We start from the raw sequence: 26389 nt of genomic DNA, 5'->3' as shown, positions 1-26389 counted from the left end.
TGTCATGAAACAGAGGTAAGGAAATAGAAGAAGGCCCAGATAGATCCCTCCAGGCTTTTTTTTAAGACACTAAATTTTTTTTCTTCTGGTATAGAACCAGAACTCCCCTGGTAATCCAAATGAAATCCTTCGGAGAACTAGGCACTTTCTGTTTTTCATTACTAGAATGAGATTGCCGATTGGACTGTGATGTCTTAAATTATCCTGAAGACCAAACTGACTTTAAGCACCAAACTTCACTTTGTGTCTTTAGAAGGCTTTTGTGAATATAATAAACCATAATCGCCATATGTGCATATTTTTTCCCAGCTGTGGCTCTCATAATCCCTTTTGTGTTTGAGAGAATTTTTTTGTCTTTCTTAATGCTTAGAGGCGCGAACATTGTGTACAGTGCTTGCAAGCAGCAGACAGCCGTTTTCTTTTCAGTGCCCTGGACTCAGAAGGGCTTTGCTTACTGCCAGGCAGCTGCAGGCTCAGAGGGCTTACGTCACCCTCCGAAACATCCGTTTGCATCTAGAAACACACACCATCTACTGAGTAAAAGGAAGAGGAAAGCTCCGCTTGGTTCCCTTCAGGCTTACCCTCCAGAAGTTAAAAGGATTCTAAACATGGCCAAAACCTCCAGAGCAGCTGCCTCTTTCCCATCTAAGCATGACTGTCCTTTCCAAATATGAAATTCTGTATCTAGCGTTTAGAATGTTGTAGAATATTCTGAGACTTCCCCTCAGGTTAAAAAAAAATAATAATAATGCAGTTGACAAGATTTACCAAAGAGAAATTTTATGACAGAATATCAGAATCCCTTAATGTTTTTAAGTAAAGAAAAAAGAATCATGAGGGATCATTGGATGGGAAGAGAATTCATAGAATTCTGAAATTTTTTTTCTCTCAATTTTTACTCTTAGCCATAACCATTTTAAAGACAAGGAGAATAACACAGTGGGATGCTTATTTATTAAATAGAAACTTCAAAAGGAAGATGTCCTATGCTCTTGAACTTTTGGGTGAAATTAAAAAGAATGCATACCCCGATTCCTTTTTAATATACCTGCAAATGGCCAGATTATGTAAATTACCTTTCTTTCTTTCTTTTTTTTTTTTTTTTTTCCTGCCTCTAAGATTTTTGTGAGATTATCCATAGATAACCTTTTCTATTGTATGTTTAGGTCGAAAATTCAGGCTCGAAAGCAAATGAAATTCATAGCAGATCTCATAACAAAGACGGTAAGTTAATGAATTTAGTAGTTTTTTTTGTTTGTTTGTTTGTTTGTTTTTCACAGCAGCATATGGAAGTTACAGGGTAGGGGTCAAATCAGAGCTGCAGCTGCCGGCCTACACCACAGCCACAGCAATGCAGGATCTGAGCCGCATCTGCAGCCTGTGCCACAGCTCACAGCAATGCCAGATCCTTAATCCACTGAGCAGGGGTAGGGATTGAACCCACATCCTCATGGATGCTACTTAGGTTCATAACCCACTGAGCCACAGTAGGAACTCCCAGTAATAGTAATTTTAATGTTAATTATAAGTATCATCTGTTGAGTGCCTTCTAGATACCAGGCCCTGTGCTAGTTACAGTTACTTAGCAAATTTTCGCTTTACAATCCAGTAAAGCGAGTGTTAACAGCATTACATCTGTAGTTGAGTAAGCTGAGGCCTGGAGAGGTTCAATGACCCATTCAAGGTATAGCTTATAAGTGGTGCCTTGCCTTAGGTAGCTGCTAGAACTTTGCCGGTAACCTCACAATGGACTTACAGTACATAAGTACCAAATGTGTAGTTCTCTGTGGTTTGTTTCATAGACTTGACTGTGTTGACTTCTGACAAACAGTCTCGATTTGGTGGCAGATCAGGGCTGTCACCTTTATGTGGCTCATCACTCAGGGGTCCAACCACGTTCCACGTTACCTGTAGAGACCGCCACCTCCAGAGGAATAATTCTTTTCTCAAAACAAAATAGAGGGTTTTGTTGATTCCTAGTGCTTTTGTTGATTCTCTATTCCAAGAATGGGGAAGGCGGTCTTAAACCCCCTGTAGTTACTACGCATTATACCATATGCTTCAAACAAGGGTGAAACAGCGGTAATTATAACCACCCACGTACCCATCACCTAGTTTTGTCATAGCCTAAAATGCAGTATGTTTGCATCATTACCTATTTTTAAAAATGTTACAGATACAGTTGAAACAATATTATGGCCCTTCCCCGATCCCAGTCTCTTTGTCACATTGGCACATGTAACTCTAGTTACTTTACTTCAGTTGCTCTTTAGTGTTCCATTCTGTGAATACACCACGGTTACTGTTTTGCTTCTTTTGTTAGTAGACACTTAGGTTTTTACAGCTTGTCCCAATTACAAGAGAGCTGACACGCAGGATACTGTCCCACTGCCCCAGCACCCATGCGACGTCCCCGTAACTCTAGGTATGGAACTGCAGATTGGATGGCACCTCTTCAGCCTCACTGAGTGTGTGCATTGTCCCCAAGCGTACACCACTTGTCACCCCACACCTTCTCCCATGTTGGTATTTGTTAGACTTTGGTATTGGATGCTTGCTAACCTGATGAGGCTGAAGCAGTGTCTGTAGTTTTCCCTGGACACTTGTTCATTCCGTGCTGCTACACGAGCTGGAGGAAGTGGCCTTGCAGTCTTCTGTGTGTGTTCCAGGGAGCCTCTTCCCTCCCGGAGCCCCATTTACTCCTGTCTAGAAATGGAAGTCATGGAACCCAGCTGACGTAGCTGTGAGGGTCCCACCATAATCAGTTGTAAAGTATTCTTCCCTTCCCCCTTCCACACATACCCCTAAAATAAATATTGGAACACATATTTAAGGGGGAGTTTTGTTTCTTTCTTTTTTTTCATATTTGCTTCTCAGGGACAGCCAATGGTGGGAAAGACAACGCAGTAAAAGGTCACGGTGTTGAAGCAAGTCCTACAGAGGTGGGTTGTCACAAGAAACTCAAGTATTTCATGTTTTATGCATTGTGTTTTCTTCTGTACACAAAGGATATACGTCTTTGTATATGTTAAAAATTAAACGCATATAGTAAGAGTCTCCGTATCAGTGTCACTTATTCATGCTTTTTAGGTGATCGGCAGGTCCCAGGGTTGGGTGGACAGCTCCATACTGTACAGTCAAGATGGTTTTTTCGTACACCGCTCTTTAATATAGCAGCCCTTTCATGGGCCACTAAAAGAGGTTGAAAATGCTGTAATTAATTTAGACATGCCATCCATTCGAAGACATAATTTGATTTCAGAGATGGTAAAATGAGAATTTTTTAATGTATTTTAGGATTATTCAAATACAGTATGTAATCAGAAGTAGATTTGGATATTTATTATTTGAATTTATATTAAAATCTTTTAAGAAAGACCCAAGCTTACAAAATGAGTCAAATCCAAATCTAGATGCCAAAAGTATCATTCTAAGATTTTTAAAAAATTTATTCCAAAGGTAGAAACTAATACACTGCCCCCCCCCCCCTTGAAGTAGACTTGGATCCAAATTCTGCTGTCTTTTAATATAGTCAGTCTTTTTTTTTTTTTTTTTTTTTTTTGTCTTTTGTTGTTGTTGTTATTGTTGTTGTTGTTGTTGTTTAATATAGTCACTCTTAATTCCAGGTTGAAGAGGAAGAAAGGCATATGCCTAAAAGAAAAAGAAAGAAGCAGTACCTCTCTTCAGAAGATGAACTAGGTATTTTCAATATGTATGTTTCTGTTTTAGACATCTTTGAAAATCATATTATTTTCACATCCAAAACAGTGGGCCTATAACATAGAAAATTCTTGAGGCTTAGTAATTGTTTACAATTCTTGAGTGTAGTGTTTCCAAACCAGCTTGATACTTCCAGAGTCTTTTCTGGAATTGATCTAGAAACTGGATCGTTTCCTGCGGAAGACCCAGCCCCTGGAAATCACAGAAAACCAGGTTCCCTCTGTAAGCTGGGTCTGGGACTCGGCCAGGTGCCACTGCGCTCCGTATCTTATATCATAAACGGGTGCCCCACGGAAGCAGCGAAGCACTGTGGTAACACGCCGTATTAATGGCCCTGCCGTACTCCGTCTTCATCGGTAACGGTGCCCCCCGATGGAGCCCACTGCACTGATGGGAATGTTCTCTACTTGTTTCGTCTGCTGGTAGCTGCTGGCCACACGTGACTGTTGAGCACTTGAGTGTGGTCAGTGTAAATGAAAGACAGTTTTAAAACTGTATTCAGAGTTAATCTAAATTGCAGCAGCCGCCTGTGGCTAGTAACTACCATATTGGACCATGCAGACTTTGACACTTTAGTACCTGACACAATTTGCAAACTCAGTAAATACTTTTCAGTAATATATGAGGAATAGGCACAGTTAAATGTTTTCCTTTTTTCCTTAGGAACATGTCATTATTTTTTATAGTTATCACGTTCATACTATAGCTAGGTACTATTGTGGTACTTTATACACATTACCAATGACTGTGAGTTCAGTATTATTGCCGTTTTATAAATAACGAAGTTAAGATTCTGAAGAGTTGTGACTTCGTCTCCACCAAGAAAATCGGATTCCCAGATCATGGTCTTAGTCCCAGAACCTCTCAGGTGGTAACTTGTTCGGGAAGTTAAAAGCATCTCTGGAAACTCTGTGTCCTAAACCCTCTCCTTGGAACTTCCTGCCTTGTTGTTGTCATTTGAGCGTTTGTAGATTTTTTATTTTATTTTGTATTTTTTAGCTTTGCTAGGGCCCAGGCCATTGTTCAGTGCTCAAATCACATGACGTTATAAATACGTTTGGAAGAACTTTGCCTTCGAGGTACCATAAGCCTAGGAAGGAAGTCTCAAACTGTCTTAAAATAGAACTGTGCATTTCATTTGGCTTTTATTCCTTTGTGATTCTGCCCAAACTGATTTACAGATGATAATCCTGATGTCCCGGATTCCAAAATAGAAACAGCACAGAGGCAGTGTTCTGAAACAGAAGCCGAGCCACAAGATACAAAGGTATTTTCCCACATGCTAATTTCAAGTTTTAGGGTAACCTAATTACATCATTGTGTGTACTTTATATAGTTCTACTATCCCACTACTAATAATCACTCCATTATAAAAGGTGTATATTTTTTAGGCTCTCTCTCAAAAAAAAAGTTGCGCTTTATAATCTTAAACTGCAAGATTGTACTAATATCACAGTTTAGATGTAATCATGAGGTTTTGTTCAGTCGTATTATTGATTTCTTTAGGTTTCTGGGTGCTTTCTTCCAGAGAGTAGTTTGCATTGTTACAGGTATCGTTGCAGCAGAACAGTGAAATACAGTGATACATACTTTTTAAAAATTTTAGTATTTGGCCTTCTATTTACCATACCTCCAACCCCTAAAATATAGATAGTCTAAGGTTGGGCTCCCTCACTCATTGCCATTTTTTCCTGCAATCTTATTTTCATCTTGTGATATAGGAAATGGCTCACAGATTTTTATTTCTGCTGTTACCCTCTCTGTCCTAGGCCCAGATTTTCCCCATTTCCTAGTAGATGCTTCTTCTCGAGTACACTTCCATCTCTGATACTCGGTACTTCTCATTGTCTGCCCCAATCTCCCGCCCTCTTTTCATTCTCTCTCTATGTTCTCTCCCTAATATACTTTTTTCCAGCTTATTCCAAAAGTATTTACGTCAGCATATAAAAGTATATGCAGCTGACGGCCAGCTCACTAAACCCAGTTCATAGTTTCTCCCCCCATAACTGGTAAACTAAATAAAAAGTAATAAGAGCATTTTAACAACCAAAGAGTGAAGTCACATATTGTCATGAATTTCACTTGATCATGGCCAAGGAGAGAAACTGGGTTTTAAAAAGCCCGTCACTCCCTCTGCCCTATCCACAACAAAAACCTTGAAACAATACTCCAAAATTTGGAGAGGAACAGATTAGAGAGTACCCTTTTATTTTCCCTTCAACTTCATATAAGGTTTTTAATGTTAAGTTTAAATATACGCTGCCTTAACCGTTTTCATTTAAAAGTCACATATACAGGTAATATTCTTAATATTGTAAAATAGTACTTGGATTTCAAGTTGAATTTGTATATTTTTGTTTACACATTATATTGATATTATAGTATAAACAATTTGGTATTTCATGCTCAAGGGCATGAAACCAAGGGCAAATAACTTAACCATTGAGAGATCATTGCTATAAATCAGACCAGCTAGAGTTCCCTGGTGGCTCATTAAGTATCCAGCATTGTCATTGCTGCGGCTCAGGTCCCTGCAGTGGCCCAGGTTCGATCCTGGGTCCTGGAACTTCCACATGCCATGGCTGCAGCCAAAAATAAGAATCAATCAATCAGCCCAGCTGGATACCCAGAATTCTTCTTGACACCTTCTGCATTATCCCTTTCCCCAGTCTTTCAGCCTCCACCACCCAGCAAGGAAAGCAAAATCTGTAAATTCCTTTCAGTTCTTTCTTCGGAGCTTCTCCTGAAAAGTCCAGGGTGAGGGAGAGGAGTGTTTCTGTGTTCCAGGGAAAAACATAATGACCTTGTTGCTTTATAGATGAACCAAATCTCATGCTTTTCTTTTGCTGCCTTCAGAATTTGTATCTTTTTGAATAGTCTCCAGCACAGCAAAATAGTTAACTTTTTAAAAAAAAAAATTTCCAACAAACATCTAAAAGACCACTAGGAAATTGTTGAAATAGAAAGGAAAATGTTGGGAGGATAAAGGAAAACAGGGTTGAGTATGAAAAAGAAGCTTCTTGTCTTGTTCAACTTCTCTATAGGAAGAGAACCCTGGAGATTTAGAAGAATTATCTAAAACAAGTTCTGAGACAGACAACACTGCTTCAAGGGCCATGGAAGAAAAAGGTGAGTGATACATCTGCTTAGCTGGATTGCTCCGTGAGGCAACTAATTCCTCAAAGTAGTCAGCATTTCTCTCGCCAGGCTTGGCCAGCTGAAACTGCGGCTTGCTGATCTGCCTTGCCTTGTAACACAGACTGCCGTGCTGACTATCCATAGGGCTCGGGACTCACTTTGAATATGGATCCTGTTCTACCCAAAGCATGCTTCTTACTGGTTAACCACGCTCCAGCTTAGTAACTTTGGTGTCCACCTGAGAATGGAGTCAGTGTGCCTGTGTAATGGGGACAACCTAAGTCGCCTTGGTAGGTGTCCTGGTGAAGAAGCAACTGTGGTCCCCAGCAGTGAATGGGGCTCTGCTCTTTCTACAGATGAGTACAGCAGCAGTGAAGCTGCCGGTGACAAGACAGAGCAGAACGACGACGACAACATAAGATCTCAAGAGGTGAGGAATGTATTTCGTATTTATTTGCTCAGATTTATTTAGGGACTAAAAACAAATAAAATGCATTCAGAGCGCTTACCCAAAGTTCTTAAGTGCTTTTGAAGTAGCTCTCTTTTTTTAGTAGAGTGGGACAGCATTTCGTGCAGTGCACTTTATCACTGTCATTGTGATTAATTTTGTTCTCTGCATCTTTATTTTATACAAACATTTGTATGAGACCTACTTCTGTCGGCCACCTGGGATCAGCCCAGAGCTGTACCTCGGTGTCCTTGTCAATTCCTGACCCAGCAGCTTAGCATGGCCAGGCCAGGCACCAATTCAGGTCAGAGAACAGGGATCTGCTGAACCCTGGAGTCCAGCAGTACAAAATGGGAGCAACAGCAGCCTCAGGGTGTGCAGAAGGTCTGCCGCAAGTGCCACGGGGGCCCCAGTGTGCAAGGCGAAGTCAGGGCTTCCTGGGAGGCTGCAGAAGCGGAAGCAGGCAGCCCTCCAGGCCTGCCTCCTCCAGGCCCCTTGAGATTCACAGAGAGCCCGGCAGGGCACAGCATCGCAGTGACCTGAGACGGAGGCTCAGAAATCAAGGGAAACAACCTATGCACTGGCCAGATCTTCTCGATAACTGTTGCCAAGTTGGATATGACTATATCCAGTCTGGATACAGCTTTTTAATAGCTCTGTTTGTTTTCAGTAGCCTCCTTTATTTTTTTTTTATAAGGGATCGCATTTGGTCACTAAGACTAAATCAACATTTAAGTGGGCATACGTATTTATTACGGAAGTAAAAGCAGACACTGAGCGGTTACTTCTGTTACCCGTTATCTCATGTTCTCCAGGCTCCGTGTATTCATACCCAAGTTAGCATTGTTTATCAGGTGAGGGAACTGTGCTGACAGAAATGAAGCCCTAAGCCCAAGGTCACATATTTTTAAGAGACAAAGCTGAGATTTGAGATCTCTTAGGAAAACTCTAAATCCTATTTTTTTTTTTTTTTTTTTTTTGTCTTTTTGGGGCTGCACCCGCTGCATATGAAGGTTCCCAGGCTTGGGGTCAAATCGGAGCTGCAGCCGCTGGCCTACACAACAGCCACAGCAACTCGGGATCCCAGCCTTATCTGTGACCTACACCATAGCTCATGGCAACCCCAGACCCTTAACCCACTGAGCAAGGCCAGGGATCAAACCCACATCCTCATGGATGCTAGTTGGTTTCATTAACCGCTGAGCCACGATGGAAACTCCTCTAAATCCCATTTTGAGAAAACAAACTATTTATGTAAAGAGGATAAAACTTTTCTGTTGCTTTTTTTTTTTTTTTCCTTTCCCCCTTAGGAAGATCAGCCAATAATTATTAAAAGAAAAAGAGGAAGGCCTCGTAAATACCCGGTAGAAACAGCATTAAAAACAAGTAGGTATTTGGTGTGTTTTCAGATCCCTTGCAAGAAATTTTCAAACCGATTTTCTAAGTGAGATCTTTATTTTTTAGAAGATGACTGCAGAACAGATGCTGGCATTATCACAGTAAGTAATTGCAACAATGAGAACTCTTCACGTGTGTGCTCTTGGCCTGAGAAGCGTATTCTGCCATATTAGTATTCTTAGCTGTCATTTTTTTTAAGTGTTTGAAAAGCTTTAAAAGACTTTCAAACATCGACTTTCAAATAATACTTTCAAATAATACTTTCATTACTGTTAGTTTCATATAAACATATCAGCTGTAATTCCACCTGATTCCATCCTCACCTGTGAGTTTTATTGTATAAAAATTATCTAAACACTTATATTCTTGTCATTCTTGATTAAAATATAGAAAATAGATGTTTTATATGATTTTTTTTTTTTTTAATTTTTGTTTTTTAGGGCCTCACCTGCAGCATATGGAAGTTCCCAGGCTAGGGGTCAAATCAGAGCTATAGCTTCGGGCCTACCCCACAGCCACAGCAACACAGGATCTGAGCTGCGTCTGAGATCTACACCAATCTCATAGCAGTGGCAGATCCCAGACCCACTGAGCAAAGCCAGGGGTTGAAAACCACATCCTCATGGATCTTTGTTGGGTTTGTTACCACTGAGCCACAGCGGGAACTCCTGTATAAGTTGTAGATAGCAGCTGTTTTATGGAAACCTCCAGAGTGTCTCACCAATCCCTCCTTTCTGTGGAGTTCCTTTTATCATAGAATATACCTAATTTCAATGCAAGAAAATCAGCGTAAAATTTCTCTGTGTGTGTTTTTTTTTTTTTTTTTTTTTTTTTTTTTGGTTTTTGGTTTTTGGTTTTGTTTTTTTGGCCACACCCACAACACGTGGCCAGGGATCAATTGCAATGTAGCAATTGCAACCTGTACTACAGCTGTGGCAATGCTGGATCCTTAACCTGTGGTACCACAAGGGAAATTCTTACTTTATCATTTTAACACCTTTTATCTTCGATTCTGAAAGGCGTACCCAACAGAATCATTGCATCAAGATTTTGTTGCATGAGTTTCAATGATAGCATTATTAAGAGGACAAACAGGAGTTCCCACTGTGACATAGGGGGATCAGCGGCATCTCTGGAGCATTGAGATGCCGGTTTTGATCTCTGGCACAGTGGGTTAAGGATCTCGCGTTGCTGCGGCTGCAGTGTAGGTCATAGCTGTGGCTTAGATCTGATTGCTGGCCCAGGAACTCTATATGCCAAGGGGCAGCCAAAAAAGAAAAAAAGAGAACAAACATATGTCTGCAGACCTAACAAAAGCAAATGGGATTCAAGCCTAAGCTCTACCACTTACTCTCAGATCTGTGATACTGGGCTAATCATGTGGCCGCCTCGAGACTCCATTCCCTTGGATATAAAGTTCTGTAACAATGCCTGCATTAATTATCTCACTGGAATTCTTGTAAGACAACAAAACCAAAGAGCCACATGTAAGTGTGTGATTACAGTTATCAACATGTAAGATGGTTCACCAGAGTGGGGGAATACTAATATTGGGCCTCCCCGTGTCACCCCCAGTGCTCATTCCCCAGTGTGGCAGCAGGGTGGCTTGGAAGAGGCTGTGGCAGCCCCAGTTCTCCTTGTAGAAAGAACCATAGGCATCCATATTGGCTTGGTATACTTAATCAGCTACAGAAAGGAAAGTAGGATTCAAATATTCTGTCCACATAATAGGCAGGGGTCCTAAACCTTTACATTACTGATTGAGCTTCTGCGTGATGATGACAAAATATTGACTCGAATTTTCTGTTTGTTTAAATTTAGGTAGAACAGTCTCCACCTGGCAGCAAACTGAAAGTGATGCAATCAGGTATAGACCTAGAAGCATTGCTCTGTATATGATCTAAGGAAGAGGTGGGGAGCCTGGCTGTGGGGTAGGGTTTTAGAATGTTATTCTTTCTCAGCAAAAATGGGTGGCTTCCTTGATAAAAGCAGCTCTTCTTGTAGCCAGGAGAGACTTAGAACTACCAGCTTTTCCCCTGATCTGAGTCACTCTCAGTTTTGTTAGTCTGGGAAGCCTTCAGAGAGGAGGGTGAAGGCAACAAAAAGAAGAGGGAAGGCAGTGCTGTGTCCAAACCACACTGTACCGGACACGAAAAAGGAGAAATAGATCAGCCTGGGGACTGGGCACTGACCAGGAAAACAGCAATTCAGCCCAAGAGTCTATTGTTGAAAGCAGCCTGCACAGCTTCCAGAGCTAGGATGAAAAAGATAAAATTGTTTCAATGAAGTATTTATGTTCTCACTCCAAGGAGAAAAAAATATTCCAAAAAGTTGATAATGATTACCTTTGAACAGCGAGACAATAGGAACATTTCATGTTTTTGCTGTGGCTTGCATTTTTCAGAATTTTTACAAAGTGTATATATTAATTTTGTGGTTTATATTTTTTTACATAAAAGCAAAAGGAACCACTGTTGGTGTGTTTTAAAGTGTTAACATAAGCAAAAAAAGATGAGCAAGACAGCTATTTTTGATCAAATAAATAGCATGGTCAGATTAAATAGTACATATTCTGATCAGCAAGGTAAAGAAAATATGTAAGTTAAAATTTTTTCCGCATTTAACTCTGTGTGTGATTTTGTGATCATATTTTACTTTTTCTTGCCTCTTTGAAAATTAAGGTTTTGTTATTTTAATGAAAGGAGATTCTGCTTAGGTTTTTGTTTTAACCACTTTTTATTCATAATTATATAATATTTTAAATCCATATGGAAAATCTACTTGAATGCTCTTTAAGGACTATTTTAAGCTATATGATTATGTTTCCAGGTTTTTGTTGTGCAGTCGTTTTCTGAATCTGTGTAATTATGACCAGTTTAATGTTGGATTCGCCTCAGTGGCTTTTTTTTTCTTTTTTTATTTGGTTTTTAGTGCCTCCATCTACGTTAGTGTAGTGAATTTTCAGGAAAGGCAGCTACACAGTCATTTTGTCACTAAAAGGTCCACCTTGGGCTTGTTGACTATCTAATCAGCATCCTTATAATTTTAGCTTCAAAGAGTGCCTTGAATTGCACTTCATTTTTTTTTTTAACCAAGATTCATTCCCAGAAAATGATAACATCTACAGGAAGCAAATACATACCATGGTATAAGTATGTGGAGTCGAAGGAATCCCAGCTCCCACCCAACCTGCTAGTTATGTGACTCTGAACAAATTGCCTAAATCAAGTTACCTGATGACGTTTTTCCTACCTTTCAATTCAGTGTGATTTCAGTGAGGTCTGAGTCCTGACCTCCAGTTTCTGCTGGGCCCTAGGGCGCTCCTGAAAGCTCCTGAATAACCTCCCTCTACCCTTTCCAAATTCAGAGCATCTGAGCCAAGAGACTCTGAAGGTGGTCACAGATGAGAAAACGGGGGCCCAGGGAATTTAAGTAATTTGTCTAGGTCCCATAGCTTATTCATGACGGACGAATCTGAAATGCAGACTTGGGTGTCCTGATCTTCATTCTGATTGCTCTCTACTGAGGTATTCCACCTCAACCTCTGCTTGGCGGATGCAAAAAATAGTGATAAATTGTGTAACACTGCTTTTTTCTTCTTGTCTTTTTAAGGCTGCACCCGCTGCATGTGAAAGTTCCCAGGCTAGGAGTCGAATCAGCTGCAGCCGCTGGCCTACACCACAGCCACAGCAACGTGGGATCTGAGCCGCATCTGTGACCTACACCACAGCTCACAGCAACGCCAGATCCTTAACCCACTGAGCAAGGCCAGGGATCGAACCTGTGTCCTCATGGATGCTAGTCAGATTCGTCTCCTCTGAGCCACGACGGGAAGTCCTGTAACTCTACTTTGATTAGCACTGGTACAGTCAGAGTGCAACTCAGTCTGCAATGCAGACTGTTGAAATTTAATTTGACACCAAGAAAGTACTGATGCAGACAGAGGTTTTCCTTTTCTTAAAGATGAGTCCAGTAGAGAACCACCCAGCCTACACGAGCGAACTGGAAGCAATGTAAGTGTTCATTTTCCTATCAAGACGTGTCCTTTGGAAATAAACTTAGTAAATACTCAAATGACCACCCTCTTGACTTTCATTTTATTGTGTCTAGGACGACGGTGAAGAAAAATCTATAGCAAGTGTGCGTCGGAGAGGAAGAAAGCCAAAGCGGTCGCTCACTCTGTCTGAGGACGCCGGTACGCTTGTGGTAGATTCTTAATTACGGAGTCTTATCATTTCAGAATCACTTCGTAAGAGTTTTCCTTTGGACGAGGAACAATCCAGTGGGGTGCAGCTAGTATTGATACTACATAAATACTTGTGAAATGGCTCTAATCCTGTGTCAGAAATGGTATGTCCCAGATGCTTTTCTGAGTACATGCGAATTTTCCACAAATGCTGGCTGTGAACTGCTACGTAAACTCTCCCAAATGTGTTTGAGATTAAGTTAAACAGTTGAGAATCGTAAGTGCTAAAACTAAAAGGAAGTGGAAAACCGCTTCTGCTGCCTCCAAGTCTCTGATAGCCTCTGTTCTGAACCCCGTGGCGCTGTCCTTTGGAAGTGTCTTTGGGAATTGTACAATCCAGGTGTTACCCTCCTATCTGCGCAGAATCCTCAGAGCCAGAGAGAAAACGCCAGAAATCGGTTTCTGAAGCAACTGAGGACAAGAGAGACCAGGAGTCAGATGAGGAAGAGGATGAAGAGGAAGAGGATGAGCCCTCCGGAGCCACCACGAGGTCCAGCACCAGATCAGAGGCTCAGAGGTAACAGGGCAGCAAAGGGTTCCAGAACCCTCACCAGCTCTTCCATCAGGAAACAGCTTCCGGTTTCACGGGATCCCCAGTTCTGCTCACCCTTTCATTTTATCCTCAGCAGAGAGCACATGCTCCCAGCCCCCTGACATTTCAGTTCCTCTTGGAGAGCCCAATTTCCTTCTTAAACTGTTTCCGAGGATCACTTTGGAATCTTTTTTTGTCTTTTGAGGGCCACACCCACAGCATATGGAAGTTCCCAGGCTAGGGGTCCAATTGGAGCTATAGCTGCTGGCCTACACCACAGCCATGGTAACCAGATCTAAGCCACATCTGTGACCTACACCACACCTTGTGACAGTGCCGATCTTTAACCCATTAAGCTAGACTAGGGATTGAACCCGTGTCCCGTGGATCCTAGTCAGGTTCATTACCCCTGAGCCACAATGGAAACTCCCACTTTGGAATCTTTGCCAGGTTTTAGACACCTGTTTGGTGGAACCTGTTCAGTTCCTTTTTTATTAGACATGAATAGAGGTCTTGGATGCTGTGCTGAGCACCGAGGGTGGAAACGCAGATACACTCAGCACAATCCCTGCATGCAGCGTGCTTGGCTGTGGTGAGAGGAAGCAGCAGGCCCACCTCTATTGTAGATGGTCCATCACGGGAAATCGCCTGCCTGCCGCCACCTTTGACTGACATGCTGATAATTTCTTAGGTTTCCCAAAGTGTGTTCTCCCAGACCCTAGTATAGCCAGAAGCCTCTAGAGAAAAGAGGGCCATGGTCATATGAGTTTGGGGGACACAGGTGGGTTCTCTGCCCTTCTTAGGCCACAGTGTACATTATAATATCAAAAGCTTGTCATAGTCCTAAAGGAAAGATACCCATTTAACTTTATCACGTAATACTTTGTACCTCCCTGCCTTTGTCATCATGTCACTGATTGTTGACATCAATGTTCCTTTCCCCACAGCACATTTGGAGAAATGTTGCATCCCTTTACAGTTTTATGACTTCTGAAGTATGAATGTTTTCCTTTTTTTTTTTTTTTTGTCTTTTTAGGGCCACACTTGCAGCATATGGAGGTTCCCAGGCTAGGGGGTCTAATCGGAGCAGTAGCCACTGGCCTTTGCCACAGCTCATGGCAACGCCAAATCCTTAACCCACTGAGCAAGGCCAGGGATCGAACCCACAACCTCATGGTTCCCAGTTGGATTCGTTTCCACTGCGCCATGATGGGAACTCCTATTTTCCATTTTTAATGTGATTCACAGAGTATTAATCTTGGTATCATCTTCCATAATTCCATTATCCAAGATTAATCAAAATGTCCAAGAATATTTATTGCAAGAGTATCACTTTCCGGAATTCCCATCATAGCTCAGCAGGTTAAGAACCCAACTAGTATCCTTGAAGAGGCAGGTTCAATCCTTGGCCTCACTCAGTGGGTTAAGGATTCAGCATTCCCGAGAGCTATGGTGTAGGTCATAGACACAGCTCGGATCTGGTGTTGCTGCGGCTGTGGTGTAGGCCAGCAGCTATAGCTCCAATTTGACCCCTAGCCTGGGGATGTCCATATGCCACAGGTTCAGCTGTTAAAAAAAAGAAAGAAAAAGAATATCACTTATTAACACATACCACTATAGTATAATAATAATTGTTACATTTGCATAAAGACTTAAAATTAGCCTTTTTCTAATTCCTCTAGAGTTTGCTGGTGGCCTAGCAGTTAAGGACTGTGTTGTCACTGTTGTGGCTTGGGTTTGATACCTGGTCCATTGATTTCCACATGCTGCAGGCCCAGCCAAAAAGAAACTCAGTCTTTCTAACTCCTCTAAACTTGTACAATATTAGCCATTTGTGCCATGGTTTAGTTTCTCCAAGAATCAGATTTTAGAGCCAAAAGACCTTAGGAGCCAACAGGGCTACAGGTAAGGTGGTGGCCTCACAGTTAAGTTAAGTGGGGCAGCTCAGATAAATAGAAGTCCCAGAATCAGGATTCCTGCTGATAGAGGAGGGTGGAGTGCATTTGGATACGGACACCCCACCAGCACCACCGCCTCCCTCTGTAAGTCGTGGGCAGATCACCCAGAACAGTGGAGCCCAACTCAGTTCCATAGGCTTTCTAGGCATCTCCAAGTGAATGTCTAAAAGTAGCCGACAGATTTGCCTTTTAAAATTCATTCTTCAGGAGTTCCAGTTGTGGCTCAGCAGGTTAAGAAACCAACTAGTATTCATGAGGATGCAGGTCTGATCCCTGGCCTCTCTCAGTGGGTTAAGGACCTGGTGTTACTATGAGCTGCCATGTAGGTCCCTGATGCAGCTCAGATCCTGTGTTAGTCTGGCTGTGGTGTAGGCCAGCAGCTGTAGCTCCGATTCGACCCCTAGCCTGGGAACTTCCACATGCCTCGGGTGCAACCGTAAGAGAGAAAAAAAAAAGATCGTTCTTCTAAAATAAATCACATTTGACTTTTGGTTCCATAATTACCTGGATTATCAGTGCTGCTCCTTAACACAGTTTAGGAGCTTGTGATTTACGAATGGGTTCTTTTTCCTTCATTTAGACTCCTTGGCCTTGGGCAACTGGTTGCAGGGCTCTGGGTGTCTACAATCTCACAGATTCTCAGGGTCAGGTGGGGTCTCAGTGGGTCAGTGCCACTGTGACCCATCAGTGCTTCTGTCACAGCGCCAGCGGCTCTGTCTGCTTCTGCTGCTGCCTCGGGGAGGGGAAGGCTGCCCCTCCTGGCCTCCCTTCTGTGTTCAGTGAATGCTGGCCTCCCTGCTTCCACCCTCCGAGCCTCCGTGCGACTTGCCCTTTAACACTGGAGGGCAGTTCTGAGGCTTCTCTTCCTGTGCTGAGCCCCCTCATCATCCTGTCTCTGCTCAGTGTATCTACACTCTCTTTAGGAAGCAGGTGCGCTCACGAATCCCGAAGAGGACTGTCCCCTTGCTTTCGAGGGATTGTGCCCCGCACACCAGCTCAGCACCTCCTTTTCCTCCTGAGTCAGGTCTCCTCTCACCTGATACTTGTGCAGTTGACTGTTGGGACCAGTTACGGAGCCTTGGCATTCAGCTTTGGAAATTGTACTTTCATCAGTCTTGGCCCCTTATTCTGCTCTGGTGAGCCAATATATTTTCTGTTTATCACAGATTCATCTTCCTCTAAGTCACAAGATACCGTCCCTCACAGAGAAAGCAAAGCTAGAATCATGCAAGCCGAGTTAGGCTGGGTGACCTGAAGATCTCCTTACCAGTAATGGTCCAGAAAAGCAAGCAGCTTCCTACTTTGAGTCCCCATTCTCTGACCTGGCTGCCAGGGGCCTCGGCCTTTCTAGAGTCCCAGGACTAGAGTGCCCTGTGTTTCTACTGTCTGTTTTGGAAAGCATCGTAAGCCATCTACATGTGCAGCATTCAAACTTGGCAGCCCAGAAACAGTTTCTCCTAGAAATTGCCAAAAATTAGCAGAAGAGAAATGATCTACTTGTGAGAAAGTTAGTAAAATCTCCCCCATTAAGAAGGTAAGTCTCTGCTTACACTTCACGTTGCTTTTTATTTTTTTATTTTTTTTATTTTTTGCCTTTTTGCCTTTTCTTGAGCTGCTCCCGCAGCATATGGAGGTTCCCAGGCTAGGGGTCGAATCAGAGCTATAGCCGCTGGCCTACGCCAGAGCCACAGCAACACGGGATCCGAGCCGCATCTGTGACCTACATCACAGCTCACGGCAACCCCGGATCGTTAACCCACTGAGCAAGGCCAGGGACCGAACCCACAACCTCATGGTTCCTAGTCGGATTCATTAACCACTCTGCCACGACAGGAACTCCACTTGACGTTGCTTTTAACCCCTGAGACTCTTTTTGGTGCAACATTACTTAAATCTAAGTTTCTTTAAGATTTTTGTCTTACCAAATAACTGTCTTTGGGAATCGCTTGGTTTCCCAGAGGGAAGCCTGCTCCAGACACAGTGGGAACAGCTGAGAAAGGGGCCTTGCCTGTCTGCCCCGCCTCACAGTGCTCCTGCACAGGCTTCACCCTGACACTTGTGAGCCTTACCTGTCAGCATCTGCCTGCCAGGACCAAAGGCGGGGCCTGCTTCCACCCCGAGGGGTCACAGATCTGACTGCTCGGTTAACTCAGTGCAGCCCAGTCAAGCAGGTAACAGCACAGAATTGCTTGTGGTTTGCTCAGAGCGTTGGAGAGAAGATGAGGTAGCAGGAAAGCACCCGCTGGAGGCCTGGCCACTGGCCCGCTTGCCCCTTGTTCCTTCCTCTCTGGAAGGAACCCCTGGTTCCTTCCTCTCCCTCTTCTTCCACAGGTTGTACCCAGTCCTGCTCCTTGCCTTTGCTTGTGCTAGTTCTTTTTTTTTTTTTTTTCCTTTTCTATTTTTTCAGGGCCGCACTTGTGGCACATGGAAGTTCCCAGGCTAGGGGTCGAATCAGAGAGGTACAGCTACAGGCCTTGTCATCGCCACAGCCACAGCAACGTGGGATCCAAGTCGAGTCTGCAGCTCACAGCAACGCCCGATCCCCGACCCACTGACTGAGGCCAGGGATTGATCCTGCGTCCTCATGGATACTAGTTGGATTCATTTTGCTGCACCACAACGGGAACTCCCTTTTTTTTTTTTACTTTTTTGGCTGCCTGGCGACTTATGGAGCTCCCGGGCCAGAGATCAGGTCCAAGCCCCAGTTCCTATCCAAGCTGCAGCTGTGGCAGCACCTGATCTTTAGCACACTGTGCCGGGCCAGGGATTGAACCCGCATCGCAGCGTTCCCAAGATGCTGCCAATCCCATTGCACCACAACAGGAGCTCCATGCTAGTTCTTTGTCAAGGAGCACCCTCACCACCTACTCCCAGTCAGCCAGGTCCTTCCCTCCTGCACACCCACCCATTCAGCACCGCCCCACCCGCTCAGTCCATCCTCAGCACCATCCTGCTGCTCTTCCGGTCAGGGCTGTGCAGTTGACTTACGCCATTGCTTTGGATGTGTTAGTTTCGTTTCCCTCTCTGAGTTTCCTTCTTTCCTTGACATCAGGGACTTTTCTTACCTTCTGCACATTATAGCAGCAAAAAAAAAAAAAAAAAGCCTCTTCACAGTATATGGATGCTATTTTGGTGTCTCTTATCACATTGGACCTCAGAGCACACTTGTATGTATGCATTCTTATCCCCATGCTGTACGAGGGAAGCAGCCTGAAAGGCCAGGCCCCTTTCATAGGGATCGTTCCATTCATCCTCATTAAGTAAAATGCAGTGCTTCTCTTTATATGTGAGGAGGAGAATCTCAGAAAGGCCTGGTTCGTTATTTGTCAAAATTAATTGTGCAGACCAATCACAGAGGCTCTTGCTAGGATGCAGGCTCTGCTTCTATAGGTCGGGGTGAACTGGAGCGTCTGCATTTCTAACAAGCCCCCAGGTGGCGTCCGTGCCTCTGGTCACAGGCCACCCTCTGGGTGGAAAGAAAGAGCTTGCCTGGGTGACCTAGCAGGCTCACCTAGCTAGAAGCACCCTGCACTAAGCTATTCTCTGCTGCGTGGCATCTGGCACAGCGCCGCACACCCCCTACTCCTCAGCACATAGCTGCTTGTTTATTATGACTCTGCCTGGACACGGTTTCAAGTAGAATATTAGCAGCCGCTTTTTAGCCATTCTCAAGACTTACATAGATGATACGCCGAAACTACAAAATATACAATAATACTTGATTTCTTTACTTCTTGCTGTTAAAGGAACAATAAGCAAAACATGTCCTCCCATCAGTAAAGTCCCATTTCTCCCTATCCTGCAATGTTGGTTTTCCAGTGTCTTCAGTCATTGATAGCATTTACTGCCTGCTTACACATGGTGGGCGCTGTACTGGGCACTGGAGAAAGGAAAATGAATCAACTCAGCAGCTGCGCTGGAGAAGCAGCCTGTCCGCTAAGGGGACGTATGTGTACCTGCCTTTCAGACTTGGACAGCAACCCCCAATAAGAATGCATTTGTGATACTGCCACCGTCTTGGAAACAAAGTTTTCATGAGCCAAACTTAATAGATATGATACCGGTGGTATTTTCTATTGTGTTCTCTTCATACATTGTTTGAAAATAGTAGCTGTAACTTGCAGTTTGAAAAACACCAGTGGATACATTAACAAGGGGAAGGGCTGTGGTGAAGACACAAAGTACGGTGGCATTTCTGAAGAGCAGCTTGTTCCGTAATGAGAAAGGCTTCCAGAAGGGGTTGCTTTTGAACTGGGGCTTCAGAATGAGGTCTGCCAGTGGGAGGTGTGGGGATTCCAAAAAACAGTTACCTGCCGAGGTGTGATGGTGTGGAGAACACGTTTGGGGAAGGGGCTGCCTCGGCAGGACTGTAGTGCAGGACGGGGAGAGGTCCAGGGCAGGTGGAGAAGGGCTCTGCATACTGTGTCCTGGTGATCTGTCCCGATGGCATCAGTGATCCAAGCGATAGAGACAGACGAGATGGTGACATTGACTCGATGAACTTAGTCTCCAACAAGTCATTGTAATGGCAGAATGGAGAGCAGGGCTAGGCTGCTGGCTGTTGACTTCTTTGTCGTACAGGTAGAAGAACTGGGGCCTAGAGAAGAAGGTGGGTTTGGCCAAGGTCCACACCTAGAGTGAGCAGGACAGAGCTGGAAGCAGAGCACAGGCTTCCAAATTCCTCCACCACTGCCCCGTCAGTATGCGAGGCTGCTGCAAACCACCCGTTGGCCCAGGCTCTCCTGGAGGCTCCTTTTCCTACGTAGACCTTAGCCGGTTTTCTCTTCTTGGCTCTGAAGCTCAAGTTCAAACATCTTCCTTCCTTTTTTTTATTTTTTTTTTTATTTAAGAACTCCCAAAGTACTTGAAGCAGCTCCTGTTGTTAAGTCTTGACTTCTGTTCACTGCAGATCAAAGGCACAGCTCTCCCCTTCTGCCAAGCGCAAGAGAGAAGTCAGCCCTCCTGGAGCACGCACCAGAGGCCAGCAGAGGGTGGAGGAGGCTCCGGCGAAGAAGGCCAAGCGGTAATCGTGCCCTCGAGCTCCCAGCTGCTCGACTGGGGCCGGCAGTGGAGAAGAGAGGGTCGGCCCGAGGGGCCCAGGCTGCTGCTTCCAGCCAGGGAAAGGCCATGCATGTGCTCCAAGGTCCTGGGTGCAAGCTTTCTCTTGTTCTGTTTTCAACAGCTTTATAAACGACTGTTCATAGAAGGTATTATGTACATTTATTTCAGATAAAGGAAAATAAGTTTACTTTGTATCTGAACTTAAAACAAAGTAGTTGTATATTTTAACATTCGAAATTGGGATTTCCCGATGTGACACATCACTCATGCGGCCCCTCAGCCCATCGGACACCAGGCTGCCTACTGGTAATCTGTGTACAGTATAGAAACATGTACAGATAGGTTGTATTTTACTCTGTGTATGATGCTAATCAATGAACACTTTATTTATTTTACAGAGGAAACTTATCTGTGAACTTTACTATATATCTGTTTATTTTATTTTATTATTTTTTTTTTATGAAAAGGGGGTTTTAAATGCTATGCAGTCATTAGTAGAGACATAGTAGGATTCTGCCTGCCTGGTAGCTCCTGCGTCTGATCCTCCAGGAGATGCAGGCTCTTCTCGCATGTATCCAGGTAAAGTAGTTTAGCTCAAGAAAGGGTCTCTGTTGCTTTTCTGTTCACAGTAATGGCTCCTTTTTTTAAGAATGTAACTTGTTTTTAGATTATACTCACGTCTGACTTTACTACCAGCACCCCCCCCCCCAGGTGAAGGAGGTGCTGGTTCAAGTCAAGTCACATCCTCACCTGCAGCAGAAATGCCTCCCTTGGTGTCAATGCCTCAGGCTGTCCCATGTCCCTCCCACAGTGTCTCTTCTGGTGGAGAGAAGTGCATTGAAGCTTAGGTCACTCCTGTCTATCCCGCTTCAGGATTGTATGTTGTTTTGTACACAGGTGTTTCAAGATAGAAACTGGCTTTATTGCCAGATTCTTTTTTAACATGTTTTAACTCCCATATGAGCAAACTGTCCAACTTGAGTTTTTCATAAGATTCAACTTTTCTTAAGATCAAATGTCTCTAGCAGTGATGTGATGAGTTGCCAAATAATTGAGATTATTTTAAAATGTTTTGTTCATATTCTTGTTTTATAATTAAAATTTACATCCAGTGTGTGTGAAGTTTTTTTTTTTTTTGGTTTTTTTTTTTTTTGGCTCTTAATGTAAGGTGGATATTTCTGTCATTTTACATTGTTTCTTACTGAGATTTTATATATAAATTATAAAATGTTTCCCAAAACTTGAGTGGTAAGAATTTTTTTTTTCCCCTGTTTGAAAATTTCTCCCTGTGAAAACTTTCTTATCTCTAAATAACTGGTCTTAGATATATTGTCCTATTTTCACATTCAGATTTGAGTCACTGCTGGCCTTTCTCGGTAGAATTGAGTGGTCCATCTGGAGGGAGGTTGGGAGACAAGAATGTGAGAGCTTGTTTCGTTTATACCGTTGAGTTCAACCAAAGCTCAGAAATCTAAAGTGGCTTGTCTTCCAAGTCAGTGAAGGGTAAGAAGCCAGAGGAGGTGTCAAGGCTCCGGACCCGTTCGCTTTGCACTGGCAGTTTAGATTGGTTCACCAGGATCTGTACCCGAAAATGTATTCTCAGCATGAGACCAGTACCACTCCGTTTAGTGACAGCTGCTCTGGGCGTCACCTTGCAGGGCCTGAGGGGTTGGGCTGTGAGGAAATGCTGCCTCTTCATCAAGTAGGAAGTAAACGTGGGTGCTGCGTGCAGCCTGTGGGACCTCAGCCAGGTCCTTTGCGCTCCGGTGGTTCCGGAGCCCGTGTGGGGAGGCGCGGCCGCCCCGTGGGGCACCAAAAGTACGTGCAAGCCGTTCTTGGCTGCCACTGTGGTTTGGTGCTGCTGGTCGGCACTTAGTAGGAGGGAGGAGGTCGGCAACGCTGAGCGAGCTCAGTGCACGGGACAGGCCCGGCTCCACGGCAGTGCTGGGCCACAGCGCCCGGGGCTTGCCCCCAGGACCCCCTGAAAGCCCTTGCACACCACCTCGTGCTCACCCTTTCCCTGGTCTCGGCTTAGTTACTGCTGCCACACCTCACTGCTCCCCCAGAAGCAACCTGAACCGTCTCGCATCTGGGAGCTGAGGAGGGCTGGGCCGGTCCAGCCGGCAGTCCTGAAGGGGCAGAGCGATGCGGCCAGTCTGTTCCTCTGCAGCTGACACTGGCTCTTACATCCCTGCTTCAGGTTCCGTCCCAGGGTGATGCTGTAGGACCCCCATCACTTAGACGCCTTTGAGACTAGCACCTGACAACCTGGCCTGCCAACGCCACCTGGTTAGGAATGGCCATCAGGTGATCTCAGTGGGGACTGAACCCCAGGGCCAGGTCCTTTCTGCCAAGGCCGGCGGGAGTGGGGAGGGGAGGGCAGAAGTGGGTCTCCTGCCTCAGCAGCAGCCTTACTGCAGGTAGGACCATAAATACAATGGAGGTTCCCCCAACAGCTTTGTAACCAATGAAACTGAACTGTTACAATACTGGGGGAAGGGAGTTGATGACTCAAGCTCCATGTTCCATGTTGACTTTCGTTTGTTTTTTTAATTGTTCATCCTACGTGCGAAAGCACCTTACTTTTCCCAAAATTAGTGCTCAGCTCCCTCTGTGTAATTAATCAAAAACAAGAAGCTTTTCATGATACACACAGAGACACTTTTCTCAGGGGAAGAAAGTGGTTGTATAGTCAGCATCTTCCCACTGAAGCTGCTGTGCTGAGAAAGGCAATTTGCTGAGGTCCTGGCCCAACACCAGGGACCCAGGCCTGTGTGAGCCCCAGTCCCAGGGGTAACGACACGTGCAGCAAGCAGCTGTGCTGCACCCGGGCTGCTATCCAGCTGCAGGACACAGTGGCCGAGAAGAAAGTGGCCCTCCTGAGAGAGCCGGCTGAAGGACTAACTCCTGGCAGAGTTGAGTATAAATTGTTTAAAGTGGTGTTGGCAGCAAGGTTGGGACCTAAAGAAGAGAGAAATTTGAAAGCTGAGGAGCAGGCTGGCATCCCATTCTCACCACCAACTCAACCTTCCAGAAACGTCCTGGAGGAGAAGCACACAGATAAAAACTACTTACCTGTAACCACACAAAACACATTCACTCCAAGAGATGCTTCCTCACGCTGCAGCCCTTGAAAAGTAACTGAGCACATTAGCACCCATGAATTTCCAAGAAATCTGGTTAACCTCACTTAATCCAGAATTTTCCAAGATTATCAATCTAGAACCCTTGCTTCCTCCCCACAGTGTGAGCAGGCGTGCGCGCACGCGCGCACATGCATGTGCACACACACACCAGTTTAGCATTCATTTGACCAAACAGCTCACACGCAGTATCTGGACATTTACATAAGAACATAAGCTTAGGAATCCCGCCTAAATTCCCACTTTGGTTTTCCTGGGGCACCTTTTAAAATAACCACTTTGGGTTGGAGTTCCCGTCGCAGTGCAGTGGAAATGAATCTGCCTAGCATCCATGAGGACGCAGGTTCCATCCCTGGCCTCACTCAGTGGGTTAAGGATCCAGCATTGCCGTGAGCTGTGGTGTAGGTCACAGATGCAGTTCGGGTCCTGCGTTGCTGTGGCTGTGGTATAGGCCTCCAGCTGTAGCTCTGATTCAACCCCTAGCCTGGGAACCTCCATATGCTGCAGGTGCAGCCCTAAAAACCAAAAAAAACAAAGAATCTGGAGAGCCAGCTGACTAAGGAGAAGTGGGGTTTGCAGAGCCCCAGCCCAGCCACCACAATACGGAACATAAAATGTGGATTTGGAGTTCAGAGACTTGGGAATAACACATATACACCACTCTGTAAAACAGATGATTAACTGTAACCTACTATATAGCTCAGGGAAATCTCAATAATTTATAATAACCTATATGGGGAAAAATGGATATATTTATATGTATAACTGATTCACTTTGCTGTATGCCTGAATCTAATACAAGAATGTAAATCAACTATAATAAAATTAAAGTTAAAAAAAGAGAAAACCCTAATCATCAGCACAAGCCACACCCTTGAAGCCTCACCTCCATCCCACCCCTTTACATGAACTTAAATTTCTCAACAAGAACAGCCGGCTTGTGGCTTTCCCTTATTCTCCAGCTAGCTCAGGAAGGACTTTAAGGATGCAGTTCAAGTTCGTAATTAGTCTAGCAGCTGGGTGTTTTGCAACAGTGGGGCCTTAACCAACACGTCCGTCATGTGCCGTGCTTTCTAAACGCCAAATACGCTTTTTCCAAATTCTCTGCAGAAATCATTCATGCCCTCATTCACTCAGTTTAGATCTTCTGAAGGGTCAGTCTCTCCATTAGCTTTGAATAAATGTACTCCCCTGTAACCACTGGCAGAATCTGTTCCATGACTTTTTTTCAAATGTATCTTTTCAAAGCAAGTGTATCATCAAAGGCCAAAGTTGTTTTTATCTGCAGAACCAATTTGTCAGTCTTCAGCAAGTCTTCCTTGAAAGAATCAAGCCCACCTTTTTTTTTTTTTTTCATCCCCAGAGAAGTATTCAACCAGAATTTAGCCCTGTTTACCTTCAAACACTGTTGTTCATTTCATCCCTGTCATGTTGGAGTTCTCTGATCCTTCAGAAAGATTCCTTCCCCCATACACATTCTTGGAGTTTAAAAGGATAGCTTTAAAAGAAAAAAAAAATTATTTCTGTTGTTTTAGGGCCGCACTCGTGGCATATGGAAGTTCCTCGGATGGGTGTTGAATCGAGCTATAGCTACCAGCCTACACCACAGCCACAGCCATGCCAGACCCAAGCCCCTGTCTGCAACTTACACCACAGCTCACGGCAACACTGGATCCTTATCCCACTGAGCAAGGCCAGGGATCAAACCTGCATCCTCATGGATGCTAGTCAGATTCATTTCCACTGAGCCACGATGGGAACTCATAAAAAAAATTTTTTTAAATAATGAGTTCCCATTATGGCTCAGTGGGTTATGAACCTGACTAGTATCCATGAGAATGCAGATTCGATCCTGGCCTCACTCAGTGGGTTAAGGATCCAGAGTTGCTGTGAGCTGTGGTGTAAGTCACAGATGTGGCTCAGGTCCCACATTGCTGTGGCTGTGGTATGTAGGCTGGCAGCTGCAGCTCTGATTCAACCCCTAGCCTGGAAACTTCCATATGGCATAGAAGCAGCCATAAAAAGCAAAATAATTTTTAAAAATTTAATAAAAAATTAAAAAAAATAAAAGGATAGATAATTGGTCATTTCATATTCTTTTTTCCCTCTTTTTTTTTTTTTTTTTTGATCTTTTTCTCTTTCTTTTTCTTAGGGCCATACCCACAGAATATGGAAGTTTCCAGGCTAGGGATTGAATCAGAGCTGTAGCCGCCAGCCTACGCCACAGCCACAGCTACAGCAACTCGGAATCCAAGCCACGTCTGCAAACTACACCACAGCTCACTGCAACACCAGATCCTTAACCCACTGATCGAGGCCAGGGATCAAACCTATGTCCTCATGGTTACTAGTTTGGGTCATTACTGCTGAGCCACGATGGGAATTTCCATTCCATATTCTTAAAATTAAAAAGAAAATCCAACTTTTAATTGAAACTCAAGTCTCAATAAATTTGCCCACATTCCACCCCCAGGACCTCTGCTTCCTTCTAAACTAAATCTGGATGGACTTTAAAGAGAGTTTCTGCTGCTTCACTAAGAGCCCATCTTGAGTGTTCAGGGAGCCTGTGTCCCCAGCCCCAGGTCACCTGCGTTTGTGTAGGGATTGCTCCTCAAGCTTCTTCCTTTGACAGTTGCCAGGACAGCTCGAGCCCATCTGTTCATCCAAAGTTCCATTAAGCCTGCGTGCTGCCATGATATCCTGCTCTCCCCTTCCTGTTTCTAGCCGCACTTACTCAGACAGAAT

At 44.2% G+C, this 26389-nt stretch overlaps 1 protein-coding gene across 4 annotated transcripts in view; it reads left to right on the top strand.

Annotated features, from left to right (window-relative positions):
• The window catches only part of BOD1L1 (biorientation of chromosomes in cell division 1 like 1), a 57359-nt gene extending 35646 nt beyond the window's left edge, over positions 1–21713 (top strand). The window contains exons 14-27 of one of the 4 annotated variants that reach the window (XR_298893.3): positions 1167–1224; positions 2878–2942; positions 3627–3699; positions 4902–4987; positions 6765–6849; positions 7215–7288; positions 8617–8692; positions 8771–8805; positions 10526–10571; positions 12668–12717; positions 12815–12899; positions 13314–13467; positions 16607–16974; positions 20350–20461. Coding sequence is in view for 3 of the 4 variants with exons in the window: in XM_005656496.3 (XP_005656553.1) it covers positions 1167–1224; positions 2878–2942; positions 3627–3699; positions 4902–4987; positions 6765–6849; positions 7215–7288; positions 8617–8692; positions 8771–8805; positions 10526–10571; positions 12668–12717; positions 12815–12899; positions 13314–13467; positions 20350–20467 (1005 nt within the window). In the remaining variant the exon portion in view is untranslated. Of the gene's footprint in view, positions 1–1166; positions 1225–2877; positions 2943–3626; positions 3700–4901; positions 4988–6764; positions 6850–7214; positions 7289–8616; positions 8693–8770; positions 8806–10525; positions 10572–12667; positions 12718–12814; positions 12900–13313; positions 13468–16606; positions 16975–20349 lie in introns of all 4 variants that reach the window. The other 3 variants (XM_005656496.3, XM_003128856.5, XM_005656497.3) reach the window with 3 other exon arrangements.

Source organism: Sus scrofa, chromosome 8, assembly GCF_000003025.6.
Source record: "Sus scrofa isolate TJ Tabasco breed Duroc chromosome 8, Sscrofa11.1, whole genome shotgun sequence".
In the NCBI taxonomy this organism is placed as follows: Eukaryota; Metazoa; Chordata; class Mammalia; order Artiodactyla; family Suidae; genus Sus; species Sus scrofa.
Note: the sequence above shows the minus strand (reverse complement) of the source record. Positions and strands in the feature narration are given on the sequence as shown.